At 38.0% G+C, this 20,014-nt stretch overlaps 1 protein-coding gene across 3 annotated transcripts in view; it reads right to left on the bottom strand.

Moving 5' to 3' along the window:
• Window positions 1–20,014, bottom strand: part of SEC22A (SEC22 homolog A, vesicle trafficking protein) — a 78,051-nt gene that overhangs the window by 35,488 nt on the left and 22,549 nt on the right. For all 3 annotated transcript variants that reach the window (XM_049878281.1, XM_049878272.1, XM_049878292.1), the window contains exons 3-4: window positions 12,400–12,563; window positions 11,237–11,431 (exon numbers count right to left, since the gene is read on the bottom strand). In XM_049878281.1, the coding sequence (XP_049734238.1) occupies window positions 11,237–11,431; window positions 12,400–12,563 (359 nt within the window). The remainder of the gene's footprint in view (window positions 1–11,236; window positions 11,432–12,399; window positions 12,564–20,014) is intronic.

Below are 20,014 nucleotides of genomic sequence, written 5' to 3'. Positions count from 1 at the left end.
CTTGGTCTTCTCTTTCTTTCTTTCCTGTCTTTTCAATGACCTCTTGCTTTCTTCATGGATGATGTCCTTGATGTCATTCCACAACTCGTCTGGTCTTCGGTCACTAGTGTTAATGCATCAAATCTGTTCTTCAGATGGTCTCTAAATTCAGGTGGGATATACTCAAGGCCATATTTTGGGGTCTGGTGGACTTGCTCTGATGTTCTTCAGTTTCAGCTTGAACTTGCATATGAGCAATTCCACAGTCGGCCCCTGGCCTTGTTCTGACTGATGACATTGAGCTTTTCCATCATCTCTTCCCACAGATGTAGTCACTTTGATTTCTGTGTGATCCATCTGGTGAGGTCCATGTGTATAGTCGCCATTTATGTTGGTGAAAGAAGGTATTTGCAATGAAGAAGTCATAGGTCTTGCAAAATTCTATCATTTGATCTCCAGCATTGTTTCTATCACCAAGGCCATATTTTCCAACTACTGATCCTTCTTCTTTGTTTCTAGCTTTCACATTCCAATCACCAGTAGTTATCAATGCATCTTGATTGCATGTTCGATCAATTTTAGACTGCAGCAGCTGATAAAAATCCTCTATTTTTTTATCTTTGGCCCTAGTGGCTGGTGCATAAATTTGAATAGTAGTCATACGAACTGGTCTTCCTTGTAGGCGTATAGACATTATCCTATCACTGACAGCGTTGTACTTCAGGATACATCTTGAAATGTTCTTTTTGATGATGAATGCAACACCATTCCTCTTCAAGTTGTCATTCCCAGCATAGTAGACTACATCATTATCGGATTCAAAATGGCCAAAACCAGTCCATTTCAGCTCACTAATGCCGAGGATATCGATGTTTATGCATTCCATTTCATTTTTGATGATTTCCAATTTTCCTAGATTCATACTTCATACGTTCCAGGTTCTAATTATTAATGGATGTTTACAGCTGTTTCTTCTCATTTTGAGTCATGCCACATCAGCAAATGAAGGTCCCGAAAACTTTACTCCATCCACGTCATTAAGGTCGACTCTACTTTGAGGAGGCAGCTCTTCCCCAGTCATCTTTTGAGTGCCTTCCAGCCTGGGGTTCATCTTCCAGCACTATACCAGACAATGTTCCACTGCTATTCATAAGGTTTTCATGTGACTAATTCTTTTCAGAAGTAGACTGCCCAGTCCTTCTTCCTAGTCTGTCTTAGTCTGAAAGCTCGGCTGAAACCTGTCCTCCATGGCTGACCCTGCTGGTATCTGAATACCGGTGGCATAGCTTCCAGCAACACAGCAACATGCAAGCCCCCACAGTACAACCAGCTGACAGACACATGGGGGTCCATAAAAGATTACAGGTAACAAAATCCTGTGGGACAATTCTACTCTGTAACCCATGGGGTCGCCATGAGTTGGAATGAACTCAACAGCAACAAGTTTTTGGTGCCTAGGTGGTACAGTTTGTGCTCAACAGCTAACCTAAAGGTTGGTAGTTCGAATCCACCCAGCCACACTGCAGAAGATAGGCCTGGTGATCTGCTTCCATAAAGATTTCATCCAAGAAAACCCTATGGGGTAGTTCTACTCTGCAAACCATAGGGTTCTCATGAGTTGGAATCAACTTGATGGCAACTAAGAACACCAACATCACAGTGAAGTTTGGTTTAATACCAACTTAATTGCAATCGTACACAAAAGCTTTGCACCCATATAGCTCTGTTCTCTCCTACCTCCTTTGTGCCATTATTGTCATACAAATTACATCTTATACATTATAAGCTAATCAAGACAGCTTTATAATTGCTGCTTTTTGCAGTTGTCTTTTAAACCAAGATAGGAAAAATGAGTTACAAACAAAAAATACAGTTATGCTGTCTTTTATATTTATCTATATAGTTAGGTTTTCCAGTGCTGTTTATTTCTTTACGTGGATTCAGCTTACTGTCTAGAACCCTTTCTTTCATCCTGAAGAACTCCCTTTATTATTTCTTACACAGTAGATGTTCTGGTGACAAAGTGTCTTAGCTTTTGTTTATCCGGAACGTCTTCATTTTGCCTTCGCTTTTAAAGGATAGTTTTTCCACAAATAGAATTCTTGGTTAATACTCTTTTTCTTTCAGTGCTTTGACTAATGTCATCCTACTGCATTTGACCTCCAGGTTTCTGATGAGAAATCAGCTGTTAATCTTATGGGGGATTCCTTGTATATGACGAGTTTCTTCTCTCTCGCTGACTTCAAGATTTTCTTCTTGTCTTTGTCTTCTGAAAGTTTTATTACGTTGTGCCCAGATGTGGATTTAAGTTCCTGTTACTTGGAGTTTGTTGAGCTTCAGGTGTATATATCGTTTTTCATCAAATTTGGGAAGGTTCTGGCTATTATTTCTTCAGGTATTCTTTCTGCCCTCTCTCTTTTTCCTTTCCTTCTAAGATTCTCATTATGAGTATATATTATGTTTGACGGTTATCCCATAGGTCTCTGAGGTTCCGTTCATTTTTCTTCATTCTTTTTTCTTCCTGCTACTCAGACTGGATAACCTCAATTAATTTATCTTCAAGTTCACTAATTCTGCCTTCTGCCAGCCCAAATTTGCTACTGAGCCCCTCTAATGAATTTCTCAATTATTGTACTTTTCAACTACAGAACATTTATTTGATTCTGTTTCATAATTTATATCTTTTTATTGATATTCTCTATTTGGTGAGAAATCATTTTCATTTCTGTCTTTAGTCCTTTAGACATGATTTTTTTAGTTCTTTGAACATATTTTAAAAACTTGATTTCAAGTCTTTTTCTAGTAAGTCCAATGCTTGTGCTTCCTCAGGGACAGTTTCTATGGATTCCCCCCCTCCCCCCGCTTTCTTTTCCTATGGGCCATACTTTCCTGTTTCTTTGCATGTCTCCCAATTCTTTGTTGAAAACTAAACATTTTGTATAATAAAATGTGGTAAAACTGGAAGAGTCCCTCCCCTCCCCCAAGGTTTTTTTTTTTTTTTCCTTGCTCTAATGGACCTTTCATTTTGTGGATAGAGACAAAGAATAATCCAAACATTATTAAACATAAATTTACACATTATGATGAGTGATAAAAAGAAAAAGATGCTGGTTTTTAGAGACAGTAATGGTGATCATGATTTTAACATGATGTAAGGAAGGCCTCTAAAATAAAATAATAGATAAGCTGAAACTCGAAAGATGAGAATGAATGCTTAAGGCAAAGTCAGGGAGAAGTTAATTCCCGGTACAGCAAACACTCTGAGAGGGGGAAGTACTTGGAGACTTGGGAGAGGAACTGAAAGGAGGTCAGAGGTGCAGGCTTAGCTCTGATTTAAATATTTACTTAGCCAGATTTCCTCCCTAAATGCTCCCTCAAAAGGTTAAGTGGGTCACCTACAGGAGGCAGCATAATTGCTGAGTCTCTGAGGGTCTGATATCATTTGTTTTTTTTTTTTAATTTTTATTGTGCTTTAAGTGAAAGCTTGCAAATGAAGTCAGTCTCTCATACAAAAATTTATATACACTTTGCTAGTTGGTCACCCCCTAATGAAACAGCACACTCCTTCTCTCCACTCTTTATTTTCGTTTCCATTCAGCCAGCCTCTGATCCCCTCTGCCCTCTCATCACCCCTCCAGACAGGAGCTGCCCACATAGTCTCATGAGTCTACTTGATCCAAGAAGGTCACTCCTCACCAGTATCATTTTCTATACCACAGTCCAGTCCAATCTCCCCTAGGGTTTTTTGTTGCTGATGTTTGTTGTTGTTTGCTTAGTGACTTTCCAGAACTAATTCTTAAGTCTGTATTCTTTGCATGTATGGTCACTTAAATCTTTCCTTGATTAGCTTGATGAGTGGACAGAAATTTCCTTAAATGCCTTGCACCAATAAATCTCCCAGTCTTTGCTTCTGGCTCTGTATTTGGGCACCCCTACATTGAGAAAAAAAAAAAAACAAACTTTTTTTTTTCCAATGTTCTACCAGGCAGTATACAATATTTCCTTAACTTTCACTTCCTCTTTGCATAGTGCCTCAAGGTCGGCTAAATGTGAGAGCTTAGGGCTTTTGCAGGTATTCTTCAGCACACACACAGCCCTACTTACGGGTGTGGCCTTGGAGATTCCCAGGAATATGCTGGAGCTTTTCAAAACCCTCATGGACATCTCAATCCCCACTCATCTGTAAGTTTTTTTTTGTGTGTCAAGTCTTCTTGTTCCAATTGTTATGGCCACTTCAGGCAGCCAAAATGTGAAACAATTGCTGCTGATTGTTTTTAGCAAACACTTTGGGGTTTCTGTCCCCACCAGTGGGACAAAACACATTATGTCCCCTCCAGTGGCTGCTAGGATGCTGGTTTTTATGGCCACCATGACTGTGAGGCTATTGGTCTTCAAGGTTAGTTCAGAGCCAGGGAGAGGGGAATGGAAATAGTGTAAATTAGAACACCATCAAGCTGGTTGTTCTTACCAAGATTCAGCTGTTAATCTTGAATAAACACTGGATTATTTTAGCCGTCACTTAATTTCTGTAGTTCTGAAAAAGTTGATTTTGACAATTTTGGGTACCGTTCTCATTGTTTTTATAAAGGAGTGGATTTTCAGAAGTCTTTATTCTGTCATTCCTGCTGATGTCCAGAATACTCTTTTGAGAGCATGTTGGCCTGTTTATTCAGATGTATAATATAAACAAAGCTTTCCTAATACATGACAGAATTGATATGAAGGTTAGATGTACAAGTGATGTGGAATTATCTGATACTTGTTGGCAGTTTTATTCCCCACAAGCACCTGAATTACTTCCTTAAATATCACCTTCTTAAAATAGCTAGTAGGAACAACAATGGAAAGGAATGCTCTGGCATTCATTGTAAGCAAAAGGAAAAACTGGTAGGTGATGTGAAATAAACAATGTTGTTGTTGTTAGGTGCCGTCAAGTCGATTCCAACTCACAGGGACACTACATACAACAGAACAAAATCCTGCCTGGTCCTGCGCCATCCTCGCAATCATTGCTGTGTTTGAGCCCACAAAGCCACTGTGTCAATCCATCTCATTGAGGGTCTTCCTCTTTTTCACTGACCCTCTACCTTATCAAGCATGATGTCCTTCTCCAAGGATTGGTCTCCCTGATAACATGTCCAAAGTAAGCTAGATGAAGCCTCACCATCTTCGCTTCCAAGAAGCACGCTGGCTATACTTCCAAGACAGACTTGTTTGTTCTGACAGTCTGTGGTATATTCAATATTTTTCACCAACATCACAAATTAAAAGCATCAATTCTTCTTCAGTCTTCCTTATTCAGTATCCAGCTTTCACATGCATGTGAGGAAACTGAAAATATAATGGCTTGGGTTAGGCGCACCTTAGTCCTCAAACTGACATCTTTGCTTTTCAACACTTTAAAGAGGTCTTTTATAGCAGATTTGCCCAACACAACACGTCGCTTGATTTCCTGACTGCTACTTCCATGGGCGTTGATTGTGGATCCAAGTAAAATGAAATCTTTGACAACTTCGAAATTTTCTCTGTTCATCATGTTGCTTACTGGTTCAGTTGTGAGGACTTTTGTTATATGTTGAGATGTAACCCATACTCAAGTCTATAGTCTTTGATCTTCATACTTCAAGTCCCCTTCACTTTCAGCAAGCAAGGTTGTGTCATCTGCATTATCCTAGGTTGTTAATGAGTCTTCCACCAATCCCGATGTCACATTCTTCTTCATATAGTCCAGCTTCTCAGATTATCTGCTCAGCATGCAGACTGCATAAGCATGGTGAAAGGATACAACCCTGACACACACTGTTCCTGATTTTGAACCACGCAGTATCCCTTTGTTCTGTTCAACTGGCTGCCTCCTGGACTATGTACAGGTTCCACATGAGCACAATTAAGTGTTCTGGAATTCCCATTCTTTGCAATGTTATCCATAATTTGTTATGATCCACACAGTTAAATGTCTTTGCCTAGTCAATAAAACACAGGTAAGCATCTTTCTGGTATTCTCTGCTTTTAGCCAAGATCCATCTGACGTCAGCAATGATACCCCTCATTTCATGTCCTCTCCTAAATCTGGCTTGAATTTCTAGCAGTTCCCAGTCAACATGCTGCTGTAACTGTTTTTGAATTATCTTCAGCAAAATTTTACTCACACGTGATCTAACTTCCACATTGTGTTGGATCACCTTTCTTTGGAATGGTCAAGAATACTACTCTCTTCCAGTTGGTTGGCCAGGTAGCTGTCTTCCAAATTTCTTGGCAAAGACAAGTGAGCAACTTGAGTACTGCATCTGTTTGCTGAAACATCTCAACTGACATTCTGTAGATTCCTGAAGCCTTGTTTTTTGAGAGTACCTCATTGCAGCTTGGACTTCTTCCTTCAATACCATTGGTTCTTGATCACATTCTACCTCCGGAAATGACTGCACATTGGCCAGTTCTTTTTGGTACAGTGGCTCTGTGTGTTCCTTCCATCTTCTTTTGATGCTTCCTGCAATGTTCCATTTTTTTACCCATAGAATCCTTCAATATTGCAACTTGAGACTGAATTTTTTCTTCAGTTCTTTCAGTTTGAGAAATGCCAAATATGTTCTTCCCTTTTGGTTTTCTAACTCCAGTTCTTTGCACATTTTATTATAATATTTTACTTTATCTTCTCAAACTGCCCTTTGAAATCTTCTGTTCAGCTCTTTTACTTCATCATTTCTTCCACTCGCTTTAGCTACTCTACGTTTAACGGCAACCTTCAGAGTCTCTGCTGATGTTCATTTTGGTCTTTTCTTTCTTTCCTGTCTCTTTAATGACCTTTTGCTTTCTTCATATATGATGTCCTTGATGTCATTCTATGGCTTGTCTGATCTTTGGTCATTAGTGTTGAATGCATCAAATCTATTCTTGGGATGGTCTCTAAATTCAGGTGGAATATACTCAAGGTCGTACTTTGGTTCTCGTGGAATTGTTTTAATTTTCTTCAGCTTCAACTTAAACTTGCATATGAGCATCTGATGGTCTGTTTTGCAATCAGCCCCTGGCCTTGTTCGAACTGATAATATTGAGTTTTTCCACTGTCTCTTTCCATAGATGTAGTTGATTTGATTCCTGTGTTTTCCATCTGGTGAGGCTTACAGGATAGTCTTTGTCTTGGTCATGTAGTGCTGCTATTACAGAAATATCACAAGTGGATGGTGTTAACAAAGAGAAAATTATTCTCTCAAGTCTATTAGGCTACCAGTCCAAATTCAGGGCGTCAGCTCCAGGAGAAGGCTTTCTCTTTCTGCTGGCCCTGGAGGAAGATTCGTGTCATCAATCTTCCTGATTGAGGAGCTTCTCAGCACAGGGACTCTGGGTCCAAAGGATGCGCTCTGCTCCTGGTGCTGCTTTCTTCATGGTATGAGGTCCCCATGTCTCTCTGCTCACTTCTCTCTTTTAAATCTCGAAAGAGACTGGCTAAGACACTATCTAATCTTGCAGATCTGATCAATATAACTGCCATTAATCCATCTCATTACATCAGAGTGATAGGATTTACAACACATAGAGAAATCACATCAGATGACAAAATGACAGAAAATCATACAGTACTGGAAATCGACCTAGCCAAGTTGACAGATACTTGGGGGACACACAATTCAACCATGACAGTTGCCGTTTATGCTGCTGCAAAAGATATTTGAAATGAGTAAGTCGTTGGTCTCACAAAATTCTATCATGCCATCTCTGGCATCGTTTCTATCACCAAGGCTGTATTTTCCAACTACAAATCTTTCTTTGTTTCCCACTTTTGCATACCAATCACCAATAATTATCACTGTATCTTGACTGCATGCTTGATCAATTTCAGGCTGCAAAAGTTGGTAAAAATCTTCAATTTTGGCATTAGTGGTCGGTGTGTAAATTTGAGTAACAGTCGTCTTAACCAGTCTTCCCTGTAGGCGTATGGATATTATCCTATCAGGATAGATTTCAAAAAGTTCTTTCGGACAATGAATGTAACGCCATCCCTCTTCAGTTCATCATTCCTGGCGTAGTAAACCATGTGATTGTCTGAGTCAAATTCCAAACAAAAAGAATTGCAAAAAAGAAACTGGTTGAGAGCTTAGAGATGACGATATAATAATAAGAGATGACCAAAAATAAAAAAAGATAAAAAAAAAACCATAGCTAAGCTACTCAACTGTGATTTTTATTTTCACCTTCTTTTTTTTTTTTTTTAGTTTTTTTTGGCAGAGGAAGTAATCCTCAAAAAATGTGATCTTAAAAATAAATATTATGTTTCAGGGGACATCTAGGTCAATCAGCATAACAAAGTTTATTAAGAAAATGTTCTGCATTCCACTTTGGTGAGTGGTGTCCAGGGTCTTAAGAGCTAGTGAGCAGCCATCTAAGATGCATCAATTGGTCCCAACCCACCTGGAGCAAAGGAGTATGAGGAACACCAAACGCACAAGGAAAATATTAGCCCAAGAGACAAAAGGGGCCACATATACCAGACACTCCATCAGCCTGAGACCAGAAGAACTAGACGGTGTCCAGCTGCCAACAAGGGCCACCCTGACAGGGAACGCGACAGAGAATCCCTGACAGAGCAGGAGAATAGTGGGGTGCAGAACCAAACTCTAGTAAAAAGACCAGATTTAATGGTCTAAGACTGAGGAATCCCAGAAGATGTGGTTCCCGGACTCTGTCAACCCTGAACTAAAACATTCCTGAAGCCAACTCTTCAAAGATTAGACTGGACTATAAGACAGAAAATGATATTCGTGAAGAGGGTGCTTCTTAGGTCAAGCAGATACATGAGACAAAATGGGCAGCTCCTGTCCGGAGGCGAGATGAGAAGGCAGAAAGGGACAGGAGCTGGTTGAATGGACACGGGAAATTTGGGGTGGAAGGGAGGAAACGTGCGGTCATATTCTAGGGATAGCAACCAGGGTCACATGTAACAACATATATGAGGAATTAATTTGAACTGTAAACTTTCACATAAAGCATAATAAAGAAAAAAGAATATTAAAAAAAAGAATGTATTAACATATTAAGTATAATATAGTACATCAATGTATAAGGACTTATTTTAAGCAAATTAATGTTTTGAGCCTCCGTCTCCTAACCACATCCTAAAGTACTGTAAAAAAGTTCACAAATATAGCTGCAGTACCACCAGCAGCAATCTTTCGGAAAATCTTGTAGAAATGAAGTACTAGATGACTATACCAAAAGGAAGAAAATGTCATGATTTTCAAAAGCAGGGGCAGAAAGATAGAATTATGGAAACTACTGACTGGTAAACTTGATACTCTATCTCCAGTAGTACCCTAGATAAGAATTATGTCGCACACAGTTTAGTCTGTGGGCATCTAGAAAAGAAAGCAGGGGTCACTAGGACTTTCATTGAGACTTACGAGATTTGAGTCATGGTGAACTGGTCTCATTCTCTATTTTAACAGGACTAAGAATTACACTGTAAAAAACTCTGTCTTACTTTCAGTAAAATATTTCATGTAATTTTTAGGATTTTATTTATATATTTTAGAGCATTTGCCATTTAGTTCAGTAATTTTCTAAAATGTCAGGCTGTTGGTTTGATACCATGTATTCTTTAGTTACATGTTAACTTATCCTTTACTCAAAGGGCTTATTGGATAGGCTAGGAACAAGAAGACTTGAGCTTCAAAGGTCAAGAATGTAGTATAGCGAGAAATCTGTCAAATAAAAGACCCTAACGACATTTAAGAACCTGTCAATTATATCTCCTAGAGTATGGGCATTTTTTACAATATTAAAAAGGGGCTGCCATGACTGGAAGGCAGTTTCAGGAACGGTTAGTTGGGGGCAATAGTGAGTATGCTTACATAACTCAACCAGAAAGGTAGCTTAATACTGTTGTGCTTATTTCAGTCTTTCTCTTCAAACCATTCTGGTTACAGTTACATTGGAAAGATCAATGGGATCTGGTAATGCTTCCAAAGTTTTGCATGGCATCTTTGGAAATATCTGGTGATGATGAAAAAATGTGAGTAGAAGAATACGAGTAGAAGGATTCACAGCTAGCCAACTAAGTGTACTCAGGAGAGCTACATACTTTTTTTTTTTTAATCCCTAGCTTAGTGAATTGAACTTGCCAGATGGTAGAAAAATGATTTGCTGAAGGGAAATGTCAAATTGGAAGAAGTTCTCTGGTTGAGTGCCTTATCAGTCTGTCCTTAATCTAGTTCCAATCAATATTTTAATCAGTTTATAAAGTAAAAAAAAAAAAAAAAGCAAAAAGCAAAATAAAATGATTATCAAACTTGTAAAAGACCAAAACTAATATAAACAACCACAAGCTTATTTAGTATTTCATCAGGCTGAAAGATAAGCCAAAATCAACAGAATGAACTTCAAAAGAGACAGATTAAATCCCACACTTAGGCTTAAAACATCAAAAAGTTAGGAAGCCCTGGCTTGAGGTGACTCTCAAACCAAACGTGAAGGAATATGTTCAGTCCTGAGTGCCACGTTCGAAGAACACAAACTAAAGCACGTCCAGAGGAACCTTCCAGGACGGTGAGGGCTTCAAAATACCACAGGCTAAGTGAACTGCAGATATTTTATATGAAGTAGATGAGGCTAAAGAGAAGGAAAGGACTGACTTCACAGAGTCGCTGACTTCACAGTCCTGAAGTGCTATTAGGGAAGGAGGGAAAGGTTAAAGAACTTAGACAAACCGGTAGGTACTACGGGGAAGCAGGCTTTAGCTTACTATATAAGGAACATGTAACAATGATATATGGAACCTATAAGATAAAGAGGTTTTCGTTTATAAGCAGTTTCCAACCTATCACAACTTTTGAGGGTGAAATTCCTTCTTTGGAAGGGAGGTTTAAACAGTCATTAAGGTCCCTACGTTTTCTGTGACAAGTCAAGAACCCTGGCCTTGAATGTAGCCCTTCCGACAAAATGGAAGGCACTTTACATGTCTGTAAACGCATATTATGAAGAAACTATTACTCATTTCTAGACTTTTTTTTACCTTAAAGAAACCTTAAATATTTTCCTAGCAAGAGATCCTCTGAGATTTCTGTGTGAAAGTATTTTCCTGATTAGTCACCTATCTGGAAGCTTCCTTTATAAACCACTGCAAGAAAGGATTTCTTTGAACTTCACTTCTTCATTCTCCCATGTACTTGCTTTAAAATATCTCAATAAAGTAATTCACGTTCAAGCACTGCTCAGTTCTTATAAAACAATGATTTTTTAAAAATAACTGAGATCCAGAACTCACCAGAAGAAATCTTGCCAGCACCTTTATAGTCAACAGAAAATGCAGATGTGACTCCGTTGGCTGACCCCAGTTCACACATGGGAATTTGATAAGGGGGTCTCAGCTTGATTTCCGTCTGCATGTCAGACAGATTTATCTTTGTTGAAAGAGACCTGGGATTATTATATCGCTGCTTGGTCCTCTGAATGAAGTTATCTATTAAAATAAAAAAATAAATGTCCCTGCAGTCATGTGGTAATTAAATCATTTGAGAGTGTGATGTTTACAAACAGTAAATTCTGCAGATAAACAGTTTAATTTGCTATTCAGAGTGGTTCAATTCGTCAGGGAATATTCTAAAATTATTTGTGTTTAATAGCTAATAAATCATGAAGTCATCAGTTTTATACTCTAGAAGTCAATAACTGTAAATAAACTAAGAGTTTAGCACTACATGAGTATGAGAATATTTTTTATTATATCCACTTCAAGGAATTACAGAAACAAAACAGCTTTAACTTTAAACCAGAGTCTTAATTTTTGTAGGAATTTTTATCTTATGAAATATTAAGTTTTTAATTACACAAGACTATACACTGTGTGTTGCATGTCTTTATAAATCTGTTCTTATTTATTGCTTACACCATTAGAATGTACATTTTAAAGAATAATTGTACTGAAACCAATAAGAAATGTTTCTTAAATATCTTCCAAGTAGAAATTTACTTTTACTATTTGCAACTTGGTTTTATTTCTCCCCGTCCCCAATCACGAATCAAGCAAACTACTGACCATAGGCCAAATCCAGCCTGCTGTCTTTTTTGTAAATAAAGTTTTATTGGAACATAACCATGTTCACTCATTTATAGACTATGTGGCCCTTTATAGAAAATGTTTGCCAGCCCCTGTTCTATATTAAGCAGACTATATGTAAGATTATCACATAAACACAAAACTCTGAATAGCACAATCCCCTTCATAGCTGAAACACAATTCTGTCTACCAGGCATCTTAACCAAGTAAGAAGTTGCCAAAATTTATATATCATTTGCCAAATTTTTCTACCAAAAGCAAGGCAGAGGAATTTTCTGAGTTTCTCCCACTGACCCCCCCAGTATCAGATGAAAAATTGCTTGTGACTGAATGGAGATAGGATAATAAAGAAAAGAAAACCGGGCCCTTACCAAATTCAATGAAACTGTATGGTCTGACAGCAGTATTTGTCTTCATCATGTTATAAGTAGTAATGAACTCCTTCTGAAGCTCATCCAGGAAAGAGAAGGCCAGAACATTGGGGTAATTTTCAGTGCACAACATCATGTAGCTCACTCCCAGAGAGCTAATAAAACTACAGTGTAAAAAACATTGTTTTAAATTTTCAAATTAAATCAAGGTAATTCATTGCTTCACAAGACTGGTTCTATACATTATAAAGTGCTGCTAGAGTGCTAATGAAGATATTAATATTTACGATATATTCCTGCAAAATTTCTGAAGGAACCAAAATATACTTTTTAAGTTGTAGTTTAAAAACAGTAGATAAAATGATAGAAAGCAAGGGAAAGAATATACAAATATAGAAGGGTACAGATAAATTAAAGTTTAACCACTTTTCCCCAGTGGAACCTAATCCTGTTTGAGTCAAGAATCCTTTAGAGTCTGATCAAAGTTGGAGACTCTTTCCCCAGAAAAATGCCCAAACAACACAACATTTGCACACAATTTCAGGGTGGTTGTTGATCTCTTGACATCATCCACTGGCATCCTGACATCATCCATTGACCTGAGTTAAATCCTCTACGGTACACAGTAATAAATCAGAAACCATTAAGGAAAGGGGTGGGGAGGGATGGGGATTAGTCCATCATGACAACAAATAAAAGAGGGAGAAGGGAGCTTCTTGCTCACAGCAGAATGCGGAGTACTAACTGGTAAATGTGGAGGTAGTGCAGAATTAGAAAAGGTCAGGATTTGGCAAACCATTACAGTAAAGCCTGGATCAGGCAAGGACAATCAATGGATGCTAAATCTAGGGGGAGCAAGGTATTTGCCTGATTTTAAAATGTCTTCCCATGGATTGCTATCAGTTGCAAGAGGAAAATATCAATTGTACAGTAGACAACAGACACCACCTTGACCAGGTGCTCTAACATCACTTGGGAGGGGCAGATGGACATTACGTGCCTCCAGACGTGGTGTGTGAGAAAGACACATCACCTACAGAGCACTCGAGCTCAGAGCGCAGGACCTAAATCTAATCATGAAGAAACATCAGAATGAGGAACATTCTACTTAAAACGGGGGGAGGGGGCCTATATGCTTTTAAAATCTCAGTGTTGTAAAGGAGAAAGCAAAGCTGTGGAAATGCTTCAGATCAAAGGAGGCTAAAGAAGTGTGACAACTATATGCAATACCTGGCTCTAAACTGGATCTTGTACCAGAGAAGGAAAAAAAATGCTACAAAGGACATTTCTGGGACAATTAACAAAAATGGAAACAGGCGGTAGATTAAACATGTTATTAATATTAAATTTACCAAAGCTGTACTGTAGGTTAAATAAGAGACTATTACAAATCTTAGAAAATACACCCTGAAGTGTTAGGCGATAAAGGAGCACGGCATCTGTAAATGACTCTCAAATAGTTCAGAAAAAAATAAACATGATCGACAGAGCAACAGAGATAAAGAGACATGGAGGTGGCAGGGGTAAAAACGATAAAGCAAATGGGTAAAATGTCGAAATAAAAAAAGGTGAATCTGGACACAGGAATTATTTGTACTATTCTTGCAACCTTTCTGTAAGCTTGAAATTATTTCTAAATAAGCTAAAACTTAAAAACAAAAAACTTCCACTTGAAACACTGAAACATTTAAATTAACCATGTTATAATTGAAAAAAAAAACTTTCTAGAACATAGTATTAAAAAAAAAAAAAGCTGGCGGAGCCAAGATGGCGGACTAGGCAGACGCTACCTCGGATCCCTCTTACAACAAAGACACGGAAAAACAAGTGAATCGATCACATACATAACAATCTACGAACCCTGAACAACAAACACAGATTTAGAGACGGAGAACGAACTAATACGGGGAAGCAGCGATTGTTTCCAGAGCCTGGAGCCAGCATACCAGTCAGGTACGGCACAAGCACAGAGACCTGCTCCACCCCCCTGAACTAACCCCGGGAGGGGGACTAGCCGGTTCCACGGGCGGCGTGGGACGCAGCCGTTAGGAGAAGTCCCCGGGAGGCAGTGACTGATCTTGGAGCAGAAAGAGCAGCACCCGAGCCGGGGAACCGTCCCACAGGGATTTGGACTGCACGCAGTTTTTTTTTAGCGGATTTTCTGGAAAAACTAGTTTCCCAGTGATGGCTCGGAGACAACAATCCATATCAAACCACTTAAAGAAGCAGACCGTGACAGCTTCTCCAACTCCCCAAACAAAAGAATCAAAATCTTTCCCAAATGAAGATACAATTTTGGAATTATCAGATACAGAATATAAAAAACTAATTTACAGAATGCTTAATGATATCACAAATGAAATTAGGATATCTGCAGAAAAAGCCAAGGAACACACTGATAAAACTGTTGAAGAACTCAAAAAGATTATTCAAGAACATACTGGAAAAATTAATAAGTTGCAAGAATCCATAGAGAGACAACATGTAGAAATCCAAAAGATTAACAATAAAATAACAGAATTAGACAACACACTAGGAAGTCAGAGGAGCAGACTCGAGCAATTAGAATGCAGACTGGGACATCTGGAGGACCAGGGAATCAACACCAACATAGCTGAAAAAAAATCAGATAAAAGAATTAAAAAAAATGAAGAAACCCTAAGAATTATGTGGGACTCTATCAAGAAGGATAACCTGCGGGTGATTGGAGTCCCAGAACAGGGAGGGGGGGCAGAAAACACAGAGAAAATAGTTGAAGAACTTCTGACAGAAAACTTCCCTGACATCATGAAAGACGAAAGGATATCTATCCAAGATGCTCATCGAACCCCATTTAAGATTGATCCAAAAAGAAAAACACCAAGACATATTATCATCAAACTCACCAAAACCAAAGATAAACAGAAAATTTTAAAAGCAGCCAGGGAGAAAAGAAAGGTTTCCTTCAAGGGAGAATCAATAAGAATATGTTCTGACTACTCAGCAGAAACCATGCAGGCAAGAAGGGAATGGGACGACATATACAGAACACTGAAGGAGAAGAACTGCCAACCAAGGATCATATATCCAGCAAAACTCTCTCTGAAATATGAAGGCGAAATTAAGATATTTACAGACAAACACAAGTTTAGAGAATTTGCAAAAACCAAACCAAAGCTACAAGAAATACTAAAGGATATTGTTTGGTCAGAGAACCAATAATATCAGATATCAGCACAACACAAGGTCACAAAACAGAACGTCCTGATATCAACTCAAATAGGGAAATCACAAAAACAAACAAATTAAGATTAATTAAAAAAAAATACACATAACAGGGAATCATGGAAGTCAATAGGTAAAAGATCACAATAATCAAAAAGAGGGACTAAATACAGGAGGCATTGAACTGCCATATGGAGAGTGATACAAGGCGATATAGAACAATACAAGTTAGGTTTTTACTTAGAAAAATAGGGGTATATAATGAGGTAACCACAAAAAGGTATAACAACTCTATAACTCAAGACAAAAACCAAGAAAAACGTAACGACTCAACTAACATAAAGTCAAACACTATGAAAGTGAGGATCTCACAATTTACTAAGAAAAACGCCTCAGCACAAAAAAGTATGTGGAAAAATGAAATTGTCAACAACACACATAAAAAGGCATCAAAATGACAGCACTAAAAACTTATTTATCTATAATTACCCTGAATGTAAATGGACTAAATGCACCAATAAAGAGACAGAGAGTCACAGACTGGATAAAGAAACACGATCCATCTATATGCTGCCTACAAGAGACACACCTTAGACTTAGAGACACAAACAAACTAAAACTCAAAGGATGGAAAAAAGTATATCAAGCAAACAATAAGCAAAAAAGAAGAGGAGTAGCAATATTAATTTCTGACAAAATAGACTTTAGACTTAAATCCACCACAAAGGATAAAGAAGGACACTATATAATGATAAAAGGGACAATTGATCAGGAAGACATAACCATATTAAATATTTACGCACCCAATGACAGGGCTGCAAGATATATAAATCAAATTTTAACAGAACTGAAAAGCGAGATAGATACCTCCACAATTATAGTAGGAGACTTCAACACACCCCTTTCGGAGAAGGACAGGACATCCAGTAAGAAGCTCAACAGAGACACGGAAGATCTAATTACAACAATCAACCAACTTGACCTCATTGACTTATACAGAACTCTCCACCCAACTGCTGCAAAATATACTTTTTTTTCTAGCGCACATGGAACATTCTCTAGAATAGACCACATATTAGGTCATAAAACAAACCTTTGCAGAGTCCAAAACATCGAAATATTACAAAGCATCTTCTCAGACCACAAGGCAATAAAACTAGAGATCAATAACAGAAGAACGAGGGAAAAGAAATCAAATACTTGGAAAATGAACAATACCCTCCTGAAAAAAGACTGGGTTATAGAAGACATCAAGGAGGGAATAAGGAAATTCATAGACAGCAACGAGAATGAAAATACTTCCTATCAAAACCTCTGGGACACAGCAAAAGCAGTGCTCAGAGGTCAATTTATATCAATAAATGCACACATACAAAAAGAAGAAAGAGCCAAAATCAGAGAACTGTCCCTACAACTTGAACAAATAGAAAGTGAGCAACAAAAGAATCCATCAGGCACCAGAAGAAAACAAATAATAAAAATTAGAGCTGAACTAAATGAATTAGAGAACAGAAAAACAATTGAAAGAATTAACAAAGCCAAAAGCTGGTTCTTTGAAAAAATTAACAAAATTGATAAACCATTGGCTAGACTGAGTAAAGAAATACAGGAAAGGAAACAAATAACCCGAATAAGAAATGAGAAGGACCACATCACAACAGAACCAAATGAAATTAAAAGAATCATTTCAGATTATTATGAAAAATTGTACTCTAACAAATTTGAAAACCTAGAAGAAATGGATGAATTCCTTGAAAAACACTACCTACCTAAACTAACACATTCAGAAGTAGAACAACTAAATAGACCCATAACAAAAAAAGAGATTGAAACGGTAATCAAAAAACTCCCAACAAAAAAAAGTCCTGGCCCGGACGGCTTCACTGCAGAGTTCTACCAAATTTTCAGAGAAGAGTTAACACCACTACTACTAAAGGTATTCCAAAGCATAGAAAATGACGGAATACTACCCAACTCATTCTATGAAGCCACCATCTCCCTGATACCAAAACCAGGTAAAGACATTACAAAAAAAGAAAATTATAGACCTATATCCCTCATGAACATTGATGCAAAAATCCTCAACAAAATTCTAGCCAATAGAATCCAACAACACATCAAAAAAATAATTCACCCTGATCAAGTGGGATTTATACCAGGTATGCAAGGCTGGTTTAATATCAGAAAAACCATTAATGTAATCCATCACATAAATAAAACAAAAGACAAAAACCACATGATCTTATCAATTGATGCAGAAAAGGCATTTGACAAAGTCCAACACCCATTTATGATAAAAACTCTTACCAAAATAGGAATTGAAGGAAAATTCCTCAACATAATAAAGGGCATCTATGCAAAGCCAACAGCCAATATCACTCTAAATGGAGAGAACCTGAAAGCATTTCCCTTGAGAACGGGAACCAGACAAGGATGCCCTTTATCACCGCTCTTATTCAACATCGTGTTGGAAGTCTTAGCCAGGGCAATCAGGCTAGACAAAGAAATAAAAGGTATCCGGATTGGCAAGGAAGAAGTAAAGTTATCACTATTTGCAGATGACATGATTATATACACAGAAAACCCTAAGGAATCCTCCAGAAAACTACTGAAACTAATAGAAGAGTTTGGCAGAGTCTCAGGTTATAAAATAAACATACAAAAATCACTTGGATTCCTCTACATCAACAAAAAGAACACCGAAGAGGAAATAACCAAATCAATACCATTCACGGTAGCCCCCAAGAAGATAAGATACTTAGGAATAAATCTTACCAAGGATGTAAAAGACCTATACAAAGAAAACTACAAAGATCTACTACAAGAAATTCAAAAGGACATACTTAAGTGGAAAAACATACCTTGCTCATGGATAGGAAGACTTAACATAGTAAAAATGTCTATTCTACCAAAAGCCATCTATACATTCAACGCACTTCCGATCCAAATTCCAATGTCATATTTTAAGGGGATAGAGAAACAAATCACCAATTTCATATGGAAGGGAAAAAAGCCCCGGATAAGCAAAGCACTACTAAAAAAGAAGAAGAAAGTGGGAGGCCTCACCTTACCTGACTTCAGAACCTATTATACAGCCACAGTAGTCAAAACAGCCTGGTATTGGTACAACAACAGACACATAGACCAATGGAACAGAATTGAGAACCCAGACATAGATCCATCCACGTATGAGCAGCTGATATTTGACAAAGGACCAGTGTCAATTAACTGGGGAAAAGACAGCCTTTTTAACAAATGGTGCTGGCATAACTGGATATCCATTTGCAAAAAAATGAAACAGGACCCATACCTCACACCATGCACAAAAACTAACTCCAAGTGGATCAAAGACCTAAACATAAAGACTAAAACGATAAAGATCATGGAAGAAAAAATTGGGACAACCCTAGGAGCCCTAATACAAGGTATAAACAGAATACAAAACATTACCAAAAATGATGAAGAGAAACCCGATAACTGGGAGCTCCTAAAAATCAAACACCTATGCTCATCTAAAGACTTCACCAAAAGAGTAAAAAGACCACCTACAGATTGGGAAAGAATTTTCAGCTATGACATCTCCGACCAGCGCCTGATCTCTAAAATCTACATGATTCTGTCAAAACTCAACCACAAAAAGACAAACAACCCAATCAAGAAGTGGGCAAAGGATATGAACACACATTTCTCTAAAGAAGATATTCAGGCAGCCAACAGATACATGAGAAAATGCTCTCGATCATTAGCCATTAGAGAAATGCAAATTAAAACTACGATGAGATTCCATCTCACACCAGCAAGGCTGGCATTAATCCAAAAAACACAAAATAATAAATGTTGGAGAGGCTGCGGAGTGATTGGAACTCTCATACACTGCTGGTGGGAATGTAAAATGGTACAACCACTTTGGAAATCTATCTGGCGTTATCTTAAACAGTTAGAAATAGAACTACCATACAACCCAGAAATCCCACTCCTCGGAATATACCCTAGAGATACAAGAGCCTTCATACAAACAGATATATGCACACCCATGTTTATTGCAGCTCTGTTTACAATAGCAAAAAGTTGGAAGCAACCAAGGTGTCCATCAACGGATGAATGGGTAAATAAATTGTGGTATATTCACACAATGGAATACTACGCATCGATAAAGAACAGTGACGAATCTCTGAAACATTTCATAACATGGAGGAACCTGGAAGGCATTATGCTGAGCGAAATGAGTCAGAGGCAAAAGGACAAATACTGTATAAGACCACTATTATAAGATCTTGAGAAATAGTAAACCTGAGAAGAACACATACTTTTGTGGTTACGAGGGGGGGAGGGAGGGAGGGTGGGAGAGGGTTTTTTTATTGATTAATCAGTAGATAAGAACTGCTTTAGGTGAAGGGAAAGACAACACTCA

The sequence above is a fragment of the Elephas maximus genome, chromosome 1 (assembly GCF_024166365.1).
Source record: "Elephas maximus indicus isolate mEleMax1 chromosome 1, mEleMax1 primary haplotype, whole genome shotgun sequence".
Lineage (NCBI taxonomy): Eukaryota > Metazoa > Chordata > Mammalia > Proboscidea > Elephantidae > Elephas > Elephas maximus.
Note: the sequence above shows the minus strand (reverse complement) of the source record. Positions and strands in the feature narration are given on the sequence as shown.